The sequence below is a fragment of the Haliotis asinina genome, chromosome 1, assembly GCF_037392515.1.
Source record: "Haliotis asinina isolate JCU_RB_2024 chromosome 1, JCU_Hal_asi_v2, whole genome shotgun sequence".
Taxonomy (NCBI): Eukaryota; Metazoa; Mollusca; class Gastropoda; order Lepetellida; family Haliotidae; genus Haliotis; species Haliotis asinina.
The window spans coordinates 76,920,331-76,939,688 of NC_090280.1; the positions used below are offsets into that span (position 1 = coordinate 76,920,331).

The 19,358-nt window shown below is 41.6% G+C and overlaps 1 protein-coding gene across 2 annotated transcripts; it reads left to right on the forward strand.

Annotated features, from left to right (window-relative positions):
* Window positions 1-933: 933 nt before the first annotated feature.
* On the forward strand, window positions 934-17,997 carry LOC137297431 (beta-1,3-glucan-binding protein-like). Of its 2 annotated transcripts, none has more exons than XM_067829422.1 (14): window positions 934-1,034; window positions 4,112-4,215; window positions 4,580-4,678; window positions 7,101-7,223; window positions 7,760-7,942; window positions 8,690-8,793; window positions 9,936-10,010; window positions 10,800-10,860; window positions 11,517-11,699; window positions 12,619-12,696; window positions 12,893-13,010; window positions 14,138-14,209; window positions 15,793-15,928; window positions 17,639-17,997. In XM_067829422.1, exons 2-14 carry the CDS (start codon window positions 4,119-4,121, stop codon window positions 17,852-17,854), a joined length of 1,545 nt encoding a protein of 514 aa, XP_067685523.1. In that variant the 5' UTR covers window positions 934-1,034; window positions 4,112-4,118; the 3' UTR covers window positions 17,855-17,997. The 2 variants fall into 2 exon arrangements, with proteins under 2 accessions (XP_067685523.1, XP_067685522.1); XM_067829421.1 differs by lacking the exon at window positions 934-1,034 and adding an exon at window positions 3,453-3,547.
* The last annotated feature ends 1,361 nt before the right edge of the window (window positions 17,998-19,358 follow it).

Here is a 19,358-nt window from a genome sequence, read left to right on the forward strand (position 1 = left end):
AGTGAATGCCATAAGAAGTGTTGTCCGCTGTCTTCAGCCCAGCCCTGGTTAACCAAATCATATTTCACTAACAACGATTCATTACACCCATCGTGCCGCCTGCTCTGTCATATATCGTGCCCTGTCTTACAGCGTGCTCTGTCGTACAGCGTCATATGTCAGACAGCGTGCTATGTCGTACAGTGTGCCCTGTCGTACAGTGTGCTCTGTCGTACAGCGTCATATGTCATACAGCGTGCTATGTCGTACAGCGTGCTCTGTCGTATTCTGTCGTACAGCATGCTCTGTCGTACTCTGTCGTACAGCGTGCTCTGTCGTACTCTGTCGTACAGCGTGCTCTGTCGTACTCTGTCGTACAGTGTGCTCTGTCGTACTCGTACATCGTGATCTGACAAACGGAAATCTGGAAATCCTGGAGGTCTCAATACGCGGTTCGGGCGCTAGAAAGGTTTTATATGAATCACATATTACGTTACAAAAACCCACATAACAGGTGTAATCAGTGTGCCGGATGAAATGTGAATCATTGTACGACGTCATCAAACAGGGGCACTCTGTGAAGTCTTAGTTAAAGACATCCTGTAAAACCAGAATGTAACATACAGAAATGCGATTTTTTTCAAAGTTTAAAGGCAAAATTAATTTGTAAATACCATTTTCTAATGAAACACGGAATTCAAATTCAGTTGTCTGTAGTGTCTTCACTTTCATACGATAAAATTCAGATCGGCTGAAAAGTAGGTCATTGTCTGAACTGGTTAATGTTTCGGTTTGCTACAAGTGGGTCGGTGTACATCGTACAGCTGCAGTACAGTTGAACCCCTTATGTAAGAAATGCGATCATGCGATGGACGGCCGATATACCAAAGTCTATTCAACGTCTCCGAGAATGGTTCATAGTCGTACGAGTTCATGCCTTCTGCTCTAGTCTCCAGAGGATTTCAATATGGCTGCTGTTTATGAGCCAAGGTTACTAAAGTCCAATTCGAGGATACTGTTAGTCATACTGGTAGCTGCAGACCTAGAAGTCTGAGGTAAGAGAGAGTGGGTGAGTGAGTGAGTTTGTTTGTTGACATCGCATTCAGCAATATTCCTGCTATGCGTCAACGGTCTGTATATAATCGTGTTTGGACCAAATAATCCTGTGATAAACAGCATGAGCATCCATCTGCGCAAATGAGATGACACGTGTCAACCAAATGAGCGAGCATGACCATCCGATCAAATCAGTCGCTTCTTGTTGCAATGTGTTATCATATAAACTTGTTTAACACATGGTCTACAGGAGGACGCTGGTGTAAATAGTGAACCGTTAGTAAATACTATAAAGTATACATGGGTTTGATTTAAAATATTCATCAAATTTAATATACTCATTGAAGAGCTTCGTTAGGTTCCGTCGTTTGCAAACTGTGTCTTTTGTATGAAGAAAGTGGGAAATAATTGCGCCCTTCCTGTCCCTCTACTTTCGAATGTATACTCAACCGAAAATATAGTATCTAATAGTTTATGATATGATCCGTGTAATACTTGAGTATTGTGGTGGTTCTTAACTTTTGTTGTTGAGAATATGAAATGATAACAGATAAAATGTTGTGTGTCAGTCTTCGATAACAAGATAGTTTTATAACTAATATCGGACAACTTGAGCTGTGTCAACTGTATCGTAGCCAGCCTCCGTGTTGGAGTTTCTATAGCACCTAGAAGGTTGGTGTTTGGACCCCGAGAAGGTATCTCATTAGATAACGTTAGGATATGGTATTTGTTGTTGCCCAGCCTTGTGCTCGATATTTAGGACTAAAACACGGACTGGTCAGACTGGGATCAGTAAAATGTGGTGCAACCATGTTTAACTACGTATCATATTGTTGTGATGTAAAACGTCTGAAAGAAACGCCCCCAAACATTTTTCTGGTCGAAAACAAAATTAAGCAAATTATGGCAACATTAAAAGTTTATAGTGAAAAAACAATAATTCAGCACCAGTAAATAATGGATAACAAGAAGAAAAACGAGGCAGTTCGTGATCTAATATCACATGAATGGCACTGGGTCGCATTATCCAGTATTCCATCACAAATGCAGAATAGACTGGGAGCTTTTACAAATCTGGGCAGCACATATTGTTCAATACTGGGTGTGCCCACCCCAGTGATGTAGGCCCGAACCCGGCGTCGAACTGTTGGTGAGTCTTCTGACGTCCTGATTATGGAGCCGACGTCGTTCTTCTTGCCCGGGAAACTGCTAAAGCGTTCCTCTTCAATGGCTGATTTTGGCGTTTCCGAATACAACGTCCCACTTGACCCAGAAGGCGCTCGGATGGGGACAGATCTTGAAGAGCTGGAGCCTACTCTCGTCACTAAACCGCACTCTTCGCTAGTTCCGCTGCTGCCAGTGTGGCATAGTCCTGGTCCATCTCAGTCTGGCACGTCGATGTTGGCACGTTAACGCCATGTCCTTGATACAGATACCATGATGGCGGAATCGTCTGCCGGAGTCTGTCTGCTGTCTGGATGTCCGTAGTGTCCTCTTCAACTTCCAGTCGAGAACGTGTGGCAAGTCTGGCGATGGTGAATTTGCAGCATCCCATGGTCCTAGCCTCATGCTCTTGTGTTGCTCCCACTTGTAGCATCCCGATTGCTCTCTCCCTCTGCTTTGCTGTTAAACGTGGTATGTTCCTGTTTGTCAGTCGATTAAAATAGTGTAATAAAATAGAAATGGTCAGCTTTTATACTCTAATTTGACACAGGTAATGTTGTGCACAATTTCCATTTTACGCGTGAAAATTCATGTTTTTTCCCCAAAATACGAAATGCAAGTGCAGGCGTTCAATGGGAATACATATGCTGTGTTCGTTAGATGTGTTTTAAGCTATTTTCAAACAGACTGACAATTATTTTGACAATTTACAGTCATGTGTATTTGTGTGGTGTTTCGTTTAGGCTTAGTTTACATACAGGTCGCTATATCTAGAATTGGTCGTCAATAACTCAAGCATGTCATCAGAGGGGACTATCAGGATCAGGTCAGACTTGCTGACTTGGTTGACACATGTTATTGTATCCCAGTTGTGTAGATCGATGCTCACGCTGTTTATTATTATAATGTCTGATCAAGACTCGATTATTTACAGACTGCTGACATATAGCTGGAAGAGTGCGCCGTAACGGTAAACTCACTCACTTCTACACCAATAATTGATAAAACTGTCATGACACTATGCAGTCATGTAAGTGTCGTTTTGTCAGTAATAAAATCATATCGTGTTTGTCAAGATCATAACAAACAAACAAACACACTACAAGCCTGGTTCTTGGGAATATTTTTCAAAACACATGGTAAAAGAAAGTGATCGTGACTCACAAACACCGTGTAGGTGTCCCAAAATCTGCCCTTGCCAAACAACGTGGCCAGCGGAACGAAGACGATTCATTTGATGTTGACGGTTTCATGACACGCCCAAAATGAGCGACTGGCCCGCAATCATCTCATTTCTACACTCCTGCTGATGCGGCGGCATAACACTGTAGTAGGTGATGACGTCTCTGTGAGTATCGGTTGCACAGGGACTTTCTGATGTATGGCCATTCTGACTGACATGACCAGAAGGTCATGAAGGTCCCATGAAGGTCCTTGTTAGAATATTGGCCTTCAGTAACACATGCTAGTCGTAAGAGACGACTAACGGGTTCGGGTTGACACGACTTGTTTGACATATGTCATCGGTTCTTCATTGCGGAGAGGAATGTTCATGCCGTTGATAACTGGATTGTCTGCTCCCGGACTCGATTATTTACAAAGCGGCTCTAGCTGTAATATTGCTGAGTGCGGCGTAAAACTAAACTCACTCTTTCGTTCGTTCGTTCATTGATTGATTGATTGATTGATTGATTCAGTCCGTCAGTCAGTCAGTCAGTCAGTCAGTCAGTCAGTCAGTCAGTCAGTTACTCATTCAGTCCTTGAAAATGTGACTCCCATTTCTAGTTTCCCACGCCTTGATATTGCTGGAATACTGCTAAACGCGGCGTAAAACCATACTCACTCACTCATTCCTCGAGATGGTAAGGTAGCTCGCCATGCTGAAAAACTCACTCACTTCTTATTCCCTCAGCTGGACAATGCACTGGGCACTTCTTGTACTGCCCCTGGCGTGGGCTATCCCGACACCCATCATCACCCCACTTTCCCCGTCTGGACTAAAATGGGAAATACCAGGTGAGTCTTTTATTCCGTCCAGGCACGCGAGATCCGAATTGATCTTCAGTAACCCATGCTTGTCTTAAGAGACGACTAACGGGATTGGGTGGTCAGGTTCGCTGGCTTGGTTGACACATGCCATCGTACCCCAAATGCGTAGATAGGCGCTTCTGCTGTTGATTACTGGATTGTCTGGTCCAGACTCGATTATTTACAAACCGCCGCCATATTGCTGGAATATTGTTGAGTGCTCCACGAGAGGTTCAATAGCAAAAGGACAAGGGGGAGGGGGAAGGGGAAGGTGGGAACACCCCTAGATGTAATGATGAAACGGTAACGTGTGTATGATAACGCAATAATGCAAGTGTTTCCATGGCAACAGACGCTGGTTATGACCTGGTGGCCGTTCACTTCAGCATCAATGCAGATCTCCCCGGCGTCCAAGCCGGTCGCTACAACGTTGACATTCCGAGAAAGCAAGGTTAGTATGTATGAACAGCACATATTTGTTTGTTTGTTTTTGTGTTGTTTTGACGCCATATTCAGACAAACCGGAGACTGATATCATGAACAACGGGCCACGATGACGCGAGTCAGTCTGGTCTCCCTTTTGTCGCTTCTACTACTCACGTCTAACTATAACCTTGAATAATTAGGGATGTGTATCTGCAAATATATCATGCTGCACCACATTGCGATTCAGGTACCCACATTGCGATACGTATTGCGATATACTGAAACCTTAAACGTTTGAGAGTGTTTCGTTTAACATACTGGCATACCAGTAAAATCGTGCAGTTCTACTGAATATAAGCAACACAGACCCACATCCTAGTCTTCTTTTATTTCTATAACGTTATCTGAATACAGACTGACTGAAAGATCAATTTACACAAACATAAGCAATCCCTATATTAGTCTATCATCGCAACCAGACTGTTTTATTACCATATGAACAGAATATTTCATAATAAACTTTTCAGAGCATTGTGACGTCATCACTTTTGACGTCGTATTTAGTGACTGTCAGAATAGCTGGTTAGCACTGCACGAAAATGACAGGTTATTACTGTTTACAAACTGAGACAAAACTAGTATTTACTTCATGCTCTTTTACCAAATACGATGTATATCTTATCGAGTGTCACTTGTGAAATACTACATCAGTGATCACGGAAAAGATCCTCTTAGTGGCAAATAAGAACACTACAGACAGCAAAATGCCAGTGTTTTGTAACATAAAAGAGACAGGAAGCGGCTCAAAAAGTCATACGTGTGGTAAATGTCAAAAAACGTCAGGCCGATCTTTGACATCTACTCACTTCTCACATGGTTGACCCAGAAACATGTTGTCAGCAGACGAGCCAAGGGAGACAACTTCCAAAGAACGTAGCTCTGGACGAAATGAATTCCGTCATTCCAGGTCCATAAAAATATTGCTTTATGTTGTCACAGGAGTGAAAACACAGACAGTGAAATGTGATATTTCCATGGAAAGAAGACTTTTTGTTGGATAAATTCACATGTCACACATGTAAATCATAAGATAAATGGCTGTGTTATTAATACAATTCCTCCCTTATGTCGTGTAATACAGGAATACACTGGCAATACCTTTTAAACTTTCATTTTATGCCTGATATAGATATAGATATAAAATGGATATAAAAGGCCAATCAAAACAAAAATCAACAACCAACATAGAATTAATAGAAATGGAGACTGTTTGTCTCCTTTGCTGTCATTGTGAAGCTGGATACACTTAGTTCACTGACAAACTGAGACCAGACTCACATTGGTCAACTGTATCCAGTATAGAAGACTAAGATTAGTCATCCAAATTGATTTTTTAGAAGAAACAGACAATGATTACACAATGCTCTTTAGAAAGTGGTCAGATTTAACACAATGTCTTATTGCTTGACAAGTATTAGATGAGCCACGACCTGACAAATGACTCCAATTTGCATATATGGGACCGCCCTACAGATTATTCCATTTGAGACAAGAGGGAAACAGATTGTCGTCTAAATATTGAAGTTCAATTTCCTCGTGCGTATCGTGTCGTGATGGTGTCTTGCTGAGCTAAATCGCTCTACGAGACACGTGTTAAATGGTAGCAGTGTTGATTTCACACCACGGTCAGCATGTATTGCACATCATCGCCAATCTACCTGTTGCAACCAAGTGTGTTCACCTAGCTGCAGATTACTTGCCACGCCTGCTTGTCACAAACGCGTTCACTGCGCTGGCTCATCTAATACTTGTCAAGCAGTAGTGATGTGCTTTCGATTAGGTGCCTGACTCTGGGTTTGAATCCCGCACAGGACACGGCCTAACACAAGTACTAGAATTTATAATTTACTGAGAAAGTGTAGTCCCAAACAAAACACATGTCTGACCCAATGCAAAATATAAATGATGTACCCAGTGTTTCCTAAACTGGGATAATCTAGATTTTTCCAAATATTACATAGGATGTAAAGCCATATATAAAAACAATATTCTTAAGCTTGTTTCTCATTACGCGACCCTAAGATATTATATATACTTTTTACACTTGAAAATGTGCATGAATGTTTCACACTTCCATGATTTGATTTTCTATGGGATGAAACTTGTAAATGTCCACAGAAATCAAGGGGTTTTGAACATAAATTAAAAATAAAATGTAAAAATAAAAAAAACCCCTCGACCAATATGTTTTAAAACAGGCGATGAGAAACAAGAATATTATGTATGTGGTCTACCAGTAATTTAAAACCACACGCTGCGCGTTCGCTTTCAAATGAAATTTGGAAACTGTCAATTCGAAGTAACATTACTCTAATCTTAAAACAACACGGATTGCGGATGTGTTGAGACAGATTTTGTCATTGATCTGTACAATTCTGTTTTATCAGGCTCGTCGTGGGTATATGTGCAGAAGGGTGTTACCTTACATCCGGGCGATAAAGTCCACTATTGGCTGTATGCATTGGCAAATGGAAGGCCGTCTCAGGACCTAAACCAAGTGTGGACCTATAGTAAGTGGTAGAATGGTTTACGAGGACTATTGGTTTCACTTATGTACGTGTAGCCACAAAATAAGGTATGGGCGTACAGTAAGAGAGAAAATGGTGGACGAGCATTATTGTTTTCATGTACAGTTTGGGCGTACAGTAAGCATATCCTGGTTGAAGAGGTCATTTGTTTTCATGTACGATGACTCACAAAATATGCTTTTGGCCGACAGTCAGACAGGAATTAACTGAAGAGGACAATTGTTTTCATGGTCGAGGGCCTAAACCTGGGATTAGCCTACATAATTTCGGAATGTTTAATGAGGTCAATTTGTACTATGCGATGAAAATATTAGTACTTTGACATGGTTATGGCTTAACAAATGTGAGAGTATTCTACAACAGAATAAATTGCAATACTGAATTTAGACGCGGGTCTTCTCATGAACCTGTCCATGATCTATAAATGGGCAGTAAGAGTGACTTTCAGAAACCGGCACCTGTTTTGGACCTTCATGTACCTGACAAAATCACTTTCATACACTTATTTTGTTAAAAAGGTGGTAAAAATACACAGGCTCCGGTTACTCATGCACCTGTCACTCAAGCACCTGTCACTCAAGCACCTGCCACTCACGCACCTGCCCACCATCCAAAGACGGAAGCAGCCACTCAGAAAACGCCATCTAGCGGTCAGAACATAGACAGCGTCAGCTTCAACGCTGTCCCGAAAGACTGCGACGGTAAGAACGTTTGCATTGTCTCCTCTTCACGAAACCTATGTATCACATGTACATTTGGTGGCATTCAACGTGCATCACCTTGTCTTTATAGATAGTGTACTGCAACAACTGTTCTAACTCTCTTGTGTGGTTTGGAGTTTCTTGTGATTCAAATGATCATTGGGCTAACGTTTGTTTTTCTGATGGATTTCTTGGTTGAGCAAGATAGAGTGAAACAGGGGAGGTGGGATAGCCCAATGGTTAAAGAGTTCGCTCGTCACGCTGAAGACCCTGGTTTTCGATTCCACACATGGGTACAATTTATGAAGCCCATTTCTGTTGTTCCCCGCCGCGACATTGCTGGAATAAAGCGGCGCAAAACCTCACTCACTCACTCTCTCAGAGTAAAATAAATAAAAAAGAAAGATTATGTATTCATGTGTGATGGTGGTTATCGATGAAAAAAAAGCAACAAAAAACAAAAAAGAAACGTTAATTTAGTATTTTCGCGAGTGATAATTAGTTATATTTATCATAGCTGTAACTTTGGCGACTCAACATAAGATCATTTAATTAACGTCTCAATCGGTCATTCATTTTTTCAAGCTTGTACTTTAGCATTCCTTTGCAATTGTTTTCAACTGTATCTGAAAAGAACTGTTCTATTCTGGTCTCGTGAATGTTATCTGTCGAAGGTCACTCCAAAGGCTTCTATGAACTGCAAGTTGTTATTTTCTTGGTATTCACTCGCTCATTGTTTTGCTGCAGATTCGCCAGTTTGCACGAGCTACCCGTGCCTCATCTTTGACGATGAGTTCGACACCTTGGATCTGAAGACATGGGAACACGAGATCACAGCTGGGGGAGGCGGGGTAGGTATATCCACCCCATGAGTCAACTCGGCTTACTTCAGACCCATGAGTGCACTTGGCCCATTTCAATGCCTTGAGTTACCGCGGCTCATTTTCAACCCCATGAGTCAACTCGTCTCATTTCAACCCCATGAGTCAACTCGTCTCATTTCAACCCCATGTGTCAACACGGTTAGCCTGGGAAGACCTCCGCCCTAGAACATATTTCTCGATGTGACAAACACAACATACTGAGTTGGCATGAATGAGTGTTTCTATGTTAAAAAAAGAAAATAATTTTTAAAGAGAATATAAGCAAACATGTCTGGTAACATCGTTTTTTGAAAACTAGAACTTTCAAGCTTGCCAGCGGTACCAAATACATCATGCTGCACCTACAATCGACGTGTTTCAATTTTCTACACCAAAACCCCTGCTCTATAACCCCGAGCAATATTACCGATGGACAAGACAGCAATAAAAACAAGTATAGTATATATAATGTAGCAGTTTTTTGCAATATTGTCAGCCTTAACAAACGATCCATTTTATTGTTTTGTAGCTACTTCAGTTCAGTTTTCAGAAAGCTGTGCTCCACATGTGCTTGAAATCCGTGAAGATCCTGGTTAGAATTGGTCTTCAATGTTCCATTCTGGTCGTAAGAGGCGACTAACGGGATCGCATAGTCACGCACTCAGTGTTCGCGTTAACGAAGAAACCTGCGGTTTTCCCGCAAACAAAATTAATGAAAACGCGCAAAGATAATTTTGCGTGGTTGTTTTGACGCATTGCTTGATTTTAGAAAGTACTTTAAAACAGCAACATGTGAAGAACAAGAAAGTTTATAATGATTAATGATTGTAATGATAATTTCACGTGCAAAAGATTTGGAATACACATTTTAATAATTATTTCATATCTGCAAGCACTCTTACAAAACCTACAGTGAACACTGCGCTCGCTGACTGGTTTGCCACGTGTCATCGTGTTCCAGTTGCGCAGATTGATGCTCGTGTTGTTGATCACTGACAGTTGATCACTGCATTGTCTGATCCAGACTCAATTGTTTTTTTATTGTTAAGAGCAGCGTAAAATTAGCCACGTCTTAAGCCGGAAACGTAAGCGTTTGAAGCATATGTAAAATCTTGTTTCTTTTGTTACAGAACTGGGAGTTCCAGTTCTACACAAACAACCGAACTAACAGCTACGTCAGGAACGGTATTCTTTACTTGAAACCCGTACGTTAAACATGAGAAATTCTTTCAATATAAATTATTATATCGTTGTTTATGCATTTTGTGGTTTTTGTTGTTCCAAAACCAGAAGTTACAACCACGTACATAAATTTATTTCAGATCGTTTGGATAGCATATATGTTTCCCAGTTCGTAGTTTCAGCAAAAAGTGTGGTTTGTTAGAATACGATGAGAGTCATGCTTTTATTACTCATGTCACGCCCTCGAAAAAAAAACCCCGATAATTCTCATACCAAACTTAAGCATGCTCATATTTAATACACAGATAGATCTGAGTTTCAGGGAAATTTCTGAGAATAGAATTTGCAATTATACGTTGGCTTCAAGGGGAGAACGCCCCCCACCCCCACCCAAAACAAAAAACAAAAAACGAAACAAAAACAAAAACAAAAACAAAAACAAACACACACACACACACACACACGCACGCACGCACGCACGCACACGCGCGCGCGCACACACACACAAACAAACACACACCACTGAATCCTTTTCTGTCCTCGACCCGGCCGGGGCATGCAGCCCATTGGACCCAGGCATCTCAAGCTATTTTTCTCTCTGGGGGTAGGAGCTCTGTATAATTGTATTTGCTAATCAGACACCTGGCATAGAGTGGAAAAAAGGTCCGGGTTCCATTCCTAGATAGCTTCTATCTCAGTTTACAAGTAACCTGTTTGCCTCGTAGGACAAACATGTGTTTCTGTAGACAAATCTATCCAAGAACTAACTACCATTCTTACATTCATGACTTAGAAAAATGCCCTGCTTGCAGACATTGACGTCCGATCAGTATGGCACCAACTTCTTGGAACACGGCAAACTAGAACTGTGGGGTGAGTTACCTCCCTTATCGCACTTTCACGTAAAAGATCCACACACGTTCATACAGACTTTGAATTTATTCCCGGTATATGTTTCATTTGGAAAATATCGGATTTATTTAAATTGATCCGACATACAAAATTGCGTTTGGTATGTTGCATGTAGTTCCACCGGCGATATCTATTTCATTTCCGTGCTGATGATCAAGTTCTACGACTCAGAAGTGATCGGCGTCATTGAAAATAACAGAATATGCCTCAGCGCACCATAATCCGCCACCACCTCCGTGGCGTTGTGGTAAGAGTGTCCGCTCGAAAGCTGAAGGCCTCGGGTTCGATGCCCGACCGCGTCATACCAAACGTCGTTCAAATATAGTATGTCATGGTCCCTGCCTGGGTACAACAAAAGGGAGTCAGTATAATATCAGTATAATGTGTCTGAGTGGGGTATTCATGCTTAACCGTATTGTTTCTCAGTGAGCTAGGACTATAAAGCAAGCTGAAGTCTGGGCTAGTACAAGCAGCCACGGATGCTCGTCATCGTGTGAAAGAAATGTTCTTAAATACGACGTTCAACTCATTTTACCTCACCTCACCATAATCCGATTTTAATGCGTACGAGAAGCTTGATCTAAGACTAAATGCAGACATATCTTTTCCACCTGTAGGCGCTGGTCCCTATGACACGTGTACAGGAAACCAGTTCTATGGCTGCGAGAGGCAGGGCGTTCCTGGGCGTGTTGTAAACCCTATCCAATCAGCGAAGCTCAGAAGCTCACGTGGTTTTAATTTCAAATATGGAAAGGTTGAGATCGAGGCTAAGCTTCCGACTGGAGACTGGCTGTGGCCAGGTAGGTGGTCGTGGTCTGAATATTTGATATTCTGTATAGCCCATGTTTGGTTTTCACAGAAAGTACTGCAAACATTAATAATGATTTGATCAAAAACCCGATGTAGTTGTAAATGTTTATGCATTTAAATACGCAGTGAGCTAAGTCCCCTTTAGCAATATTCAAGCAATATCATGGCGTGGGACACGAGAAATGGCCTCCACACATTGTACCTATATGGGATGTTTTGTTGTTTCACGTCGCACTCAGCTATTCCAGCTATATGGCAGTGGTCTGTAAATAATCGAGTTTGGGCCAGACAATGCAGTGATCAACAACGCGAAGATTAATTTCGCAGTTGGGATACGATGACATGTGTCAACCAGGTCAGCGAGCGTGACCACCCGATCTCATTCGTCGCTTCTTACAAGAATGGGTAAATGAAGACCAGTTCTAACCCGGATCTCGAACCCGGGTCTAATCTATAAGCTATCCCACCGAGGAAGCCGCCCCTTCAAATACCAAGTAATTTATGAGCGAATTTAGTTTAAAGCTGCCCTGTATTTTAGTTATATCACAAGGTGTCGCTTTATCTATTTTCTTTCAAGGTTATTGCTGTGGTGCTGACAAAACAAGAAACACCCTGTCGTAACACAAAATGATGGCATTACTTACTGTTTGTTTGTTGTTTAATGCTACACCCACCCATTTTAAAGTTTTGAAGGAGGTCGGTCTGTAAATAATGGAGTCTATTATTCAAGCCAATTGACTCCAGTGATTGTGATTAGTGACTGACAGCACGAGCACATGTTTCCGAGCCTTACCATCCCATTCCGTTTATAGTGCATCGAGAACGTCATTCGTGCGTACACTCGACTAATATTTAGGTTTTATATACATGATATACACGTCTACATTCTAATGAGTTTGTCTTCCGCAGCAATTTGGATGATGCCGACATACGATGCATATGGCGGATGGCCTGCTTCCGGTGAAATCGACATCATGGAGAGTCGAGGTCAGTAAGCATGCGCACTGGACAGTTTATGATCCGTGCTTCGTATGGTCGTTATCGTGAGAATGATAGGCGATGCGCGGACTGAAAAAAACCAGTATGTCATCAGAGGTCGCGGCGAGCAAGGGAGGGATAGTAGTAACGATTTTGCGCATTTATTTTGCTTATGAGTCATGTTTGAACTGGTGTATTTTGCTAGGCAATCTGCACTACACAGAACCCAATGGTCAGTCGCAGGGCGTGAACCATATGGGCAGCACGATCCACTTCGGCCCTGACTGGACGCACGACAGATGGGATCGTGGACATGCAGAAAGGTACGGCCACTCACAAATCGGTCTACTGTCCATACTGTAAACAAACATGAACATATGTCAGAATTTGGCTACAAGCATATATTTAACCTCACTGTGTTCCTTTTGAATGTATATAGAGAATCTCACCAAAGTATATATCAACACAAGTTGATAAAGTTACAAATGTTTTCATCTTTATCAACGAGTGTTGATATAATTGACATCAATAGACACGACGGTGACATTCTATTTATCGTAAAAATATCGTCATTTTCAATTAAAGATGTGCATCGCTCAACACTGTATTACCATTAGACTTGCAGTGCAGCGATGTCATAGCATTGTGACGTCATCAAATTATTGACGTCATAGCATTGCAGGACATTGTCCAGAATCTACACTCAAAACGATTTCTCCTAGGAGATTTCATGTGATCTCACTCAAACGATACGGGTTTGGGTGATAAATCAATTTATTATCCATATAGTGACACATAACCGAGTACATAAAATTCATATGTTGCACATGTGGAATAAACCCTAAAACGAATTTCATTGGTCAGTTATCCGACCATGACCTCCATGACCCCACTGGAATGTGGAACTACCTTTTTCCATTCATAACCTTTTACTTCAAATGTACTAAGAATGTTCAGTCTCGCTACTACGAGAACAAACCAATGAAATGCTATCAAATACAAAACGTTACAAACAAGCAATTTTCACACACCGTGTTTATTGATACGAGATTTCAAGAAAAGGTAAAATAAATTCGGCTCGATAAAGACAAGTGGAGCACACGTCACTGGCGACAAACGACTAACTAATCACAGTGTCCGCAAACATGATTCAGAAGTTGCAAGACAATAACGTAGCTTCAAAGCAAATCATGCAAGTGTCTAGACATAACAATGTACAGAGTGTGAACAATTATTCATGCCTTTCTATGTGGGGATATATACCCGTGAAGATCAGGGTCAGACTTTGTCATCAGCAGCCCGTGCTTGTTTTTACAGGCTGCCGTCATATGAATGGAATATCGCTGAGTGCGGCATTAATTATAAACAACAAGCAAACAAATACACAAAACTGATCCAAGATGGCTACCGCTACTACTTTTGTGAACACGTGACCATTTGTTTATTTCAGGGACTGCAAACATGGAACATTTGGAGATTCTTTCCATAAGTACGGTCTTGAGTGGGATGAAAACAACATGAAGTAAGTGCTGCACCATTCACAGTAAATCTGATCTTAGCGTTGTCTACTGCAACCGTATGACTGATAGCATGTTTCCTTCAATCCGATAAACAATTGAATTAGAAATGTAACCCTGTAAATAAGGTAGTGCTTTAGATCTCTATCACCAGGTGCACAGGGGTTTCTTTCGTCCTCAAAGATTTAACTGTTAAGTATTTTCCGGAACGGATATCCGCAGTTTGCAAATACAGTCGAACCCCGTTTATCCGGACGTTTTGGTTTCACTCGAAAATCGTCCGGATAGCGAGACGTCCGGTTAATCGTATCAAACAAGCAAAACGTGAAAATTAAGTGAAAGCAAATTTTTTTTTCATTTACGTATCTCAATAAATCAACAGTGTACCAATAATGCATGGAAGGCGGAACGCAGGTTACAAGTTGTCCGGTTGTCTCGGACGTAATCATGTAGCGTGTGGAGTTTCAGGTGGTAAGTTAGATGAAAAACGTAAATCGATGACAAAAAGTCTGTATTTTGCCAATCGCATATTCTGTTTTTTGTAAATTTTCAATGCCCTAATAATATATGTCGAACTTGTGCTGTCTGCAGAAAGTAAACTTCCGGACGGGATCACATGACGTAGATCGTGTAGCAGGATATGTGGGGTCCTAGTAAACGGGGTTCGACTATAGTGCCGCAAAGCTTTTACAACTACTGAGTTATCTATGTAGAAAATACTTACGCCTACGTTGAAATAGTTTTGTCTCCGTATATGATATGATGATAATAATATTTTATTACTTTGTCATGCTGTTTCAGAATATAATATACAACTGTGAAATATATGCATGTCGCAACCGCCCCTAATAAGTTCTAAAAGACTCCACATTTAAAAATAATACTATACATAGACCAAATAAATAAATAAATGAATGAATGAATGAATGAATGAATGAATGAATAATGACAAGCATCCAGATACATTAAAAACTTACTCGGACAGGCACACCAACTCCCTCAGTCAGACACAACGGATCACTCGAACAGACATACCATCCCAGTCGGTCAGACACTCAGACCCATTCATTTGGACAGGCACACCAACTCCCTCGGTCAGACTGGTTCAGTCGAACAAACGCACCGACTCACTTGAACAGACTCATTCTTTACAGACACACAGACTTAATCGAACAGACACAGCGACTCACTTGAACAGACCTACCGACTCACTCGTACAATCACATAAAGTTATTAACAGATACACTGACTCACTTAATGTTTGTGCGTATCTAGACTCGTGATAATGTCTTGTAAGGTCGCTTCCCGGGTTGGATATAATATATTCTAGTAAATTATGTTTTATGTATAAGATTCGTAGTATATTGGACATTTATATTCATTTGGCTTTTTGGTATTTTCACAACTTATTTAAATCATTTCAAACTACCAAACTATCAGCGTTGAAATATATTAATGAAAACCCAAATAAACTCCACACATGAGTTCTTATGACACGAGTACTGAGACAATGAATGTTCTGCTTGTACCTCAATAAAGACATGCCAGTGAATACCTACTTCGTCTGCCTGTTTTCCCCGTCAAATAGGTTCTTCCTTGATGACGAATTAATCCTCACTGTGGATCCAGGTAACGACGGATTCTGGAAATATGGCGGTTATGACAAAACACATTTTAACAATCCTTGGGCTGGAGCATCAAAGATGGCCCCCTTTGACCAAGAGGTAAATATACATTTTTATCTTACTTTACACATAAATGTCGCTTTCTGACTGGCTGAGCGTTCTTCTGTTATTTTGAATCTAGCGATGCTTACGAAATGGCATTCCAGTAAATACATTTTGACTAAACGTTCTAATTTTGTCCCTCTGAACATTAAGAAGGGGAATTACACCTCTGCGAATTTACCTGCGGGAAGATAATACCTGCGGAAAGAAAGGCAAGATGCAAGATTTGAATCGCTTGATTCACACATGCTGACTGAAGTGTACGATCCGATACCCAAGCTTCAAACAGTTCAAAATTAACACTGCGGTGTTCAAGATAAATACGTTGTGTATTTTGTATTAGAGAGACAGGTTTTACTTTTCGCTAGGAAGACCTCTTCCCAGCTTTTACTTTTTGCTAGAAAGACCTCTTCCCAGCTTTTACTTTTTGCTAGAAAGACCTTTTCCCAGCTTTTACTTTTCGCTAGAAAGACCTCTTCCCAGCTTTTACTTTTCGTTGGTAAGATTGCTTCCCAGGTTTTACTTTTCCTAACTTTATATGAACATCAACACTCAAATGATCGATGAGTGTTTGAAATCAGCTGAAAAATCTCGTTCAAGATTAAACTCACAATACTAATGTTTTCCCAGGCGATATTGGAACCGCAGTTGTCATATCCATAGGCAGACGCTCTACCGCACGGCACTGGGCCGACGAAGATTGATTATTTGCTTCTAGTTACTGTCATTAAACTGATTTTACGCGCGCTTCAGTTATTGTTATGTAGTTTAAATGATCACCTACGTTTTAATTACCCATCATTGACATAATATGTTAGAGAAAACACTTCTTCTCGGTTTTGGTAGACAATGTAAAACCATCGGGGTTGGGAAATCCCACGGGGCTCCGCCCCTCGGGATTTCCCTCCTTCTCCGGTTATATTGTCTACCAAAACCTCGGAGGCGTGTTTCTCCTATACATGATGTATCCAGGTTACAATACAGATAGATGAAGTGTCAGAAGTGTTGTCTTTTTGAAACATGATAGCATGATAAGGGCATGCGATCTGATATATGCGCTGGTGAGCCGAAGGTCAGTGTTTTTGGGGTGTGGGTGTCATGTGGACTGAGGGTGTTGTGTACTGTGTGGAACTGCGATCCGGGTGTTTTATAACCAGGACACTTTTAAGGCAACAAGCTCACTCACTCCAGCAATTTGAAGGTGAGGGACCGATAAATATGCTTCGTCCATTGGTACAATGTGGGGAATCGAACCCGGTCTTTGGTGTGACGAGAGAAAACTTTCCTCACTAGCCTTCCCCACCGATTTCTCACGTAGAAGATGGCAAGAGAGAACTTGTTGAAATATGTAGGACATGGACATTCTCCATACTGGTCTCATGTTCACACGTTTACAACGTTTCTTGCTTCTATAATCGCAGTGACCCGTGAAAGTTCGGGGTAAAATAGGCTTTCAGCAACCCATGCTTGCCATAAAAGGCAACTATGCATGTCGTAAGAGGCGACTAACGGGATCGGGTGGTCAGCCTCGCTGACTTGGTTGACATATGTCATCGGTTCCCAGTTGTGCTGATCTATGCTCATGCTGTTGATCACTGGATTGTCTGGTCCAGACTCGATTGTTTACAGACCGCCATCATATAGCTGGAATATTGCTGAGTGCGGCAAAAAACTAAAATCACTCATTCACTCACTCTATAATCGCAGTTCTACATCATCTTCAACGTCGCTGTGGGAGGACAGGCCTACTTCCCCGACAACCTCGTCAACGCCGCCTACCCCAAGCCATGGAAAGATGCGGACAGCACCGCGTTCTGGAACGCCAGGAATCTATGGTACCCCACGTGGAAACCCACAGAAAACAACGGGGAGGGGGCGGCTCTGCAAGTGAACTACGTCAAAGTCTGGAAACTGAAGCCATAAACTGTACCGGTGCCATACGTGGGTATTGTAGTTCTGGCACTGTACCGGTGCCATACGTGGGTATCGTAGCTCTGGCACTGGGATAATTTAGTAGACGCGGAGTGATATACTTGAAACGCTGAAATAAAACAAGTCAATTTCTGCGCGTTATTCTCGTTATTTCTTGGATAATGGGCCAAAAAATCGGGCGAACCCCGAAAATATGTTTTGTCATGATGTTCCCTAGCACAATACTGGGTTTTCTGGCTTAATCCAACGGGGAGAAGTAGAATTGGAAGTCTTTGATTTTTGGCGGCCATCTTGGCCGATCTTACAGGTTTAATAATTACATGACGGTTTTGCCAAATTTGGACTTTTTCCCCACTGTTAGTAAAAATGAATGAGTGGGTGAGTTCATTTTTACACCCTAGTCAGCAATATTCAAGCTATGTAGCGGCGGCCTGTAAATAATTGAGTTTATGATTAACTGCATGAACGTGGACCAAGGCAGTTGCAATACGCTCATATGTGTCAATCAAGTCAACGAGGCTGTCCATCCGATCCTGTTAGTCGCCTCTTACGACAAGCATGGGCTACTGAAGACCAATTCTAAGCCGGATCTTCTCGGGTATCATTGAATACACTACACCAGACACTACAAGCACCTTCTGAATGTGGGCGATATATCCGAAAATCAAATAGACTTGAATGGATTTGACTGATGGAGCGAAAAAAATGAAGTCACGACATCCTGACGGCACGACATTAATTCATTAATTCAAAAGACAGTGTTGGTTCAAATGTCGGGTATTTGACGGTGGCTAGGATTTATTTAGGGATTATTATTTTTTCCGGTATAGTTGCAGTACCAGATATGCATGAAAATATATACTGTAAGTCTGAATACGTTTTTGGGGAACCATCTTCCAAGATTCTTATGAACTGATATGCCCAGACTGTTTGAAACAGATAACTAGTGATTCCTGTCACCTGTACAACATACACTATCCTTACTATAGTCTTTACTGTGATAACAAGAACCGTATATAGGGTTTCCCGGTGATGAATGGGCACTTGAGGTATCTGTTATTAGAAATGCGTCACATAATCCTAATATGATGTCATCAGTAATAAAACTGAATTATTTACGGCAATTTGATGATATGACGACACGTTGCCCCTACAAACAAGGAAAACATCGGAACATTTGATAGGAACTAGGGAATCTGTCGAGAGGCGGTGAGGTGGCCTAGTGGTGAATGAGTTCACCACCGAGACCCGGGTTCGATTCCCCACATGAGCGCAGTGTGTGAAGCTAATTCCTGGTGTACCCCGCCGTGATATCGTTGAAATACTGCTAGGAGCGGCGTAAAACTTAATCACTCACAACCATACATGATGAGAATAACCCCAAAATATCTCTGTCCCTGCACCCAACTGTGGTGAGAGCCATCAGTTCGAATTTGAACATCTAGTATTGAGCAACTGAGTGATTAAGTAAGTTTTACAGTATAAACATTCGGGC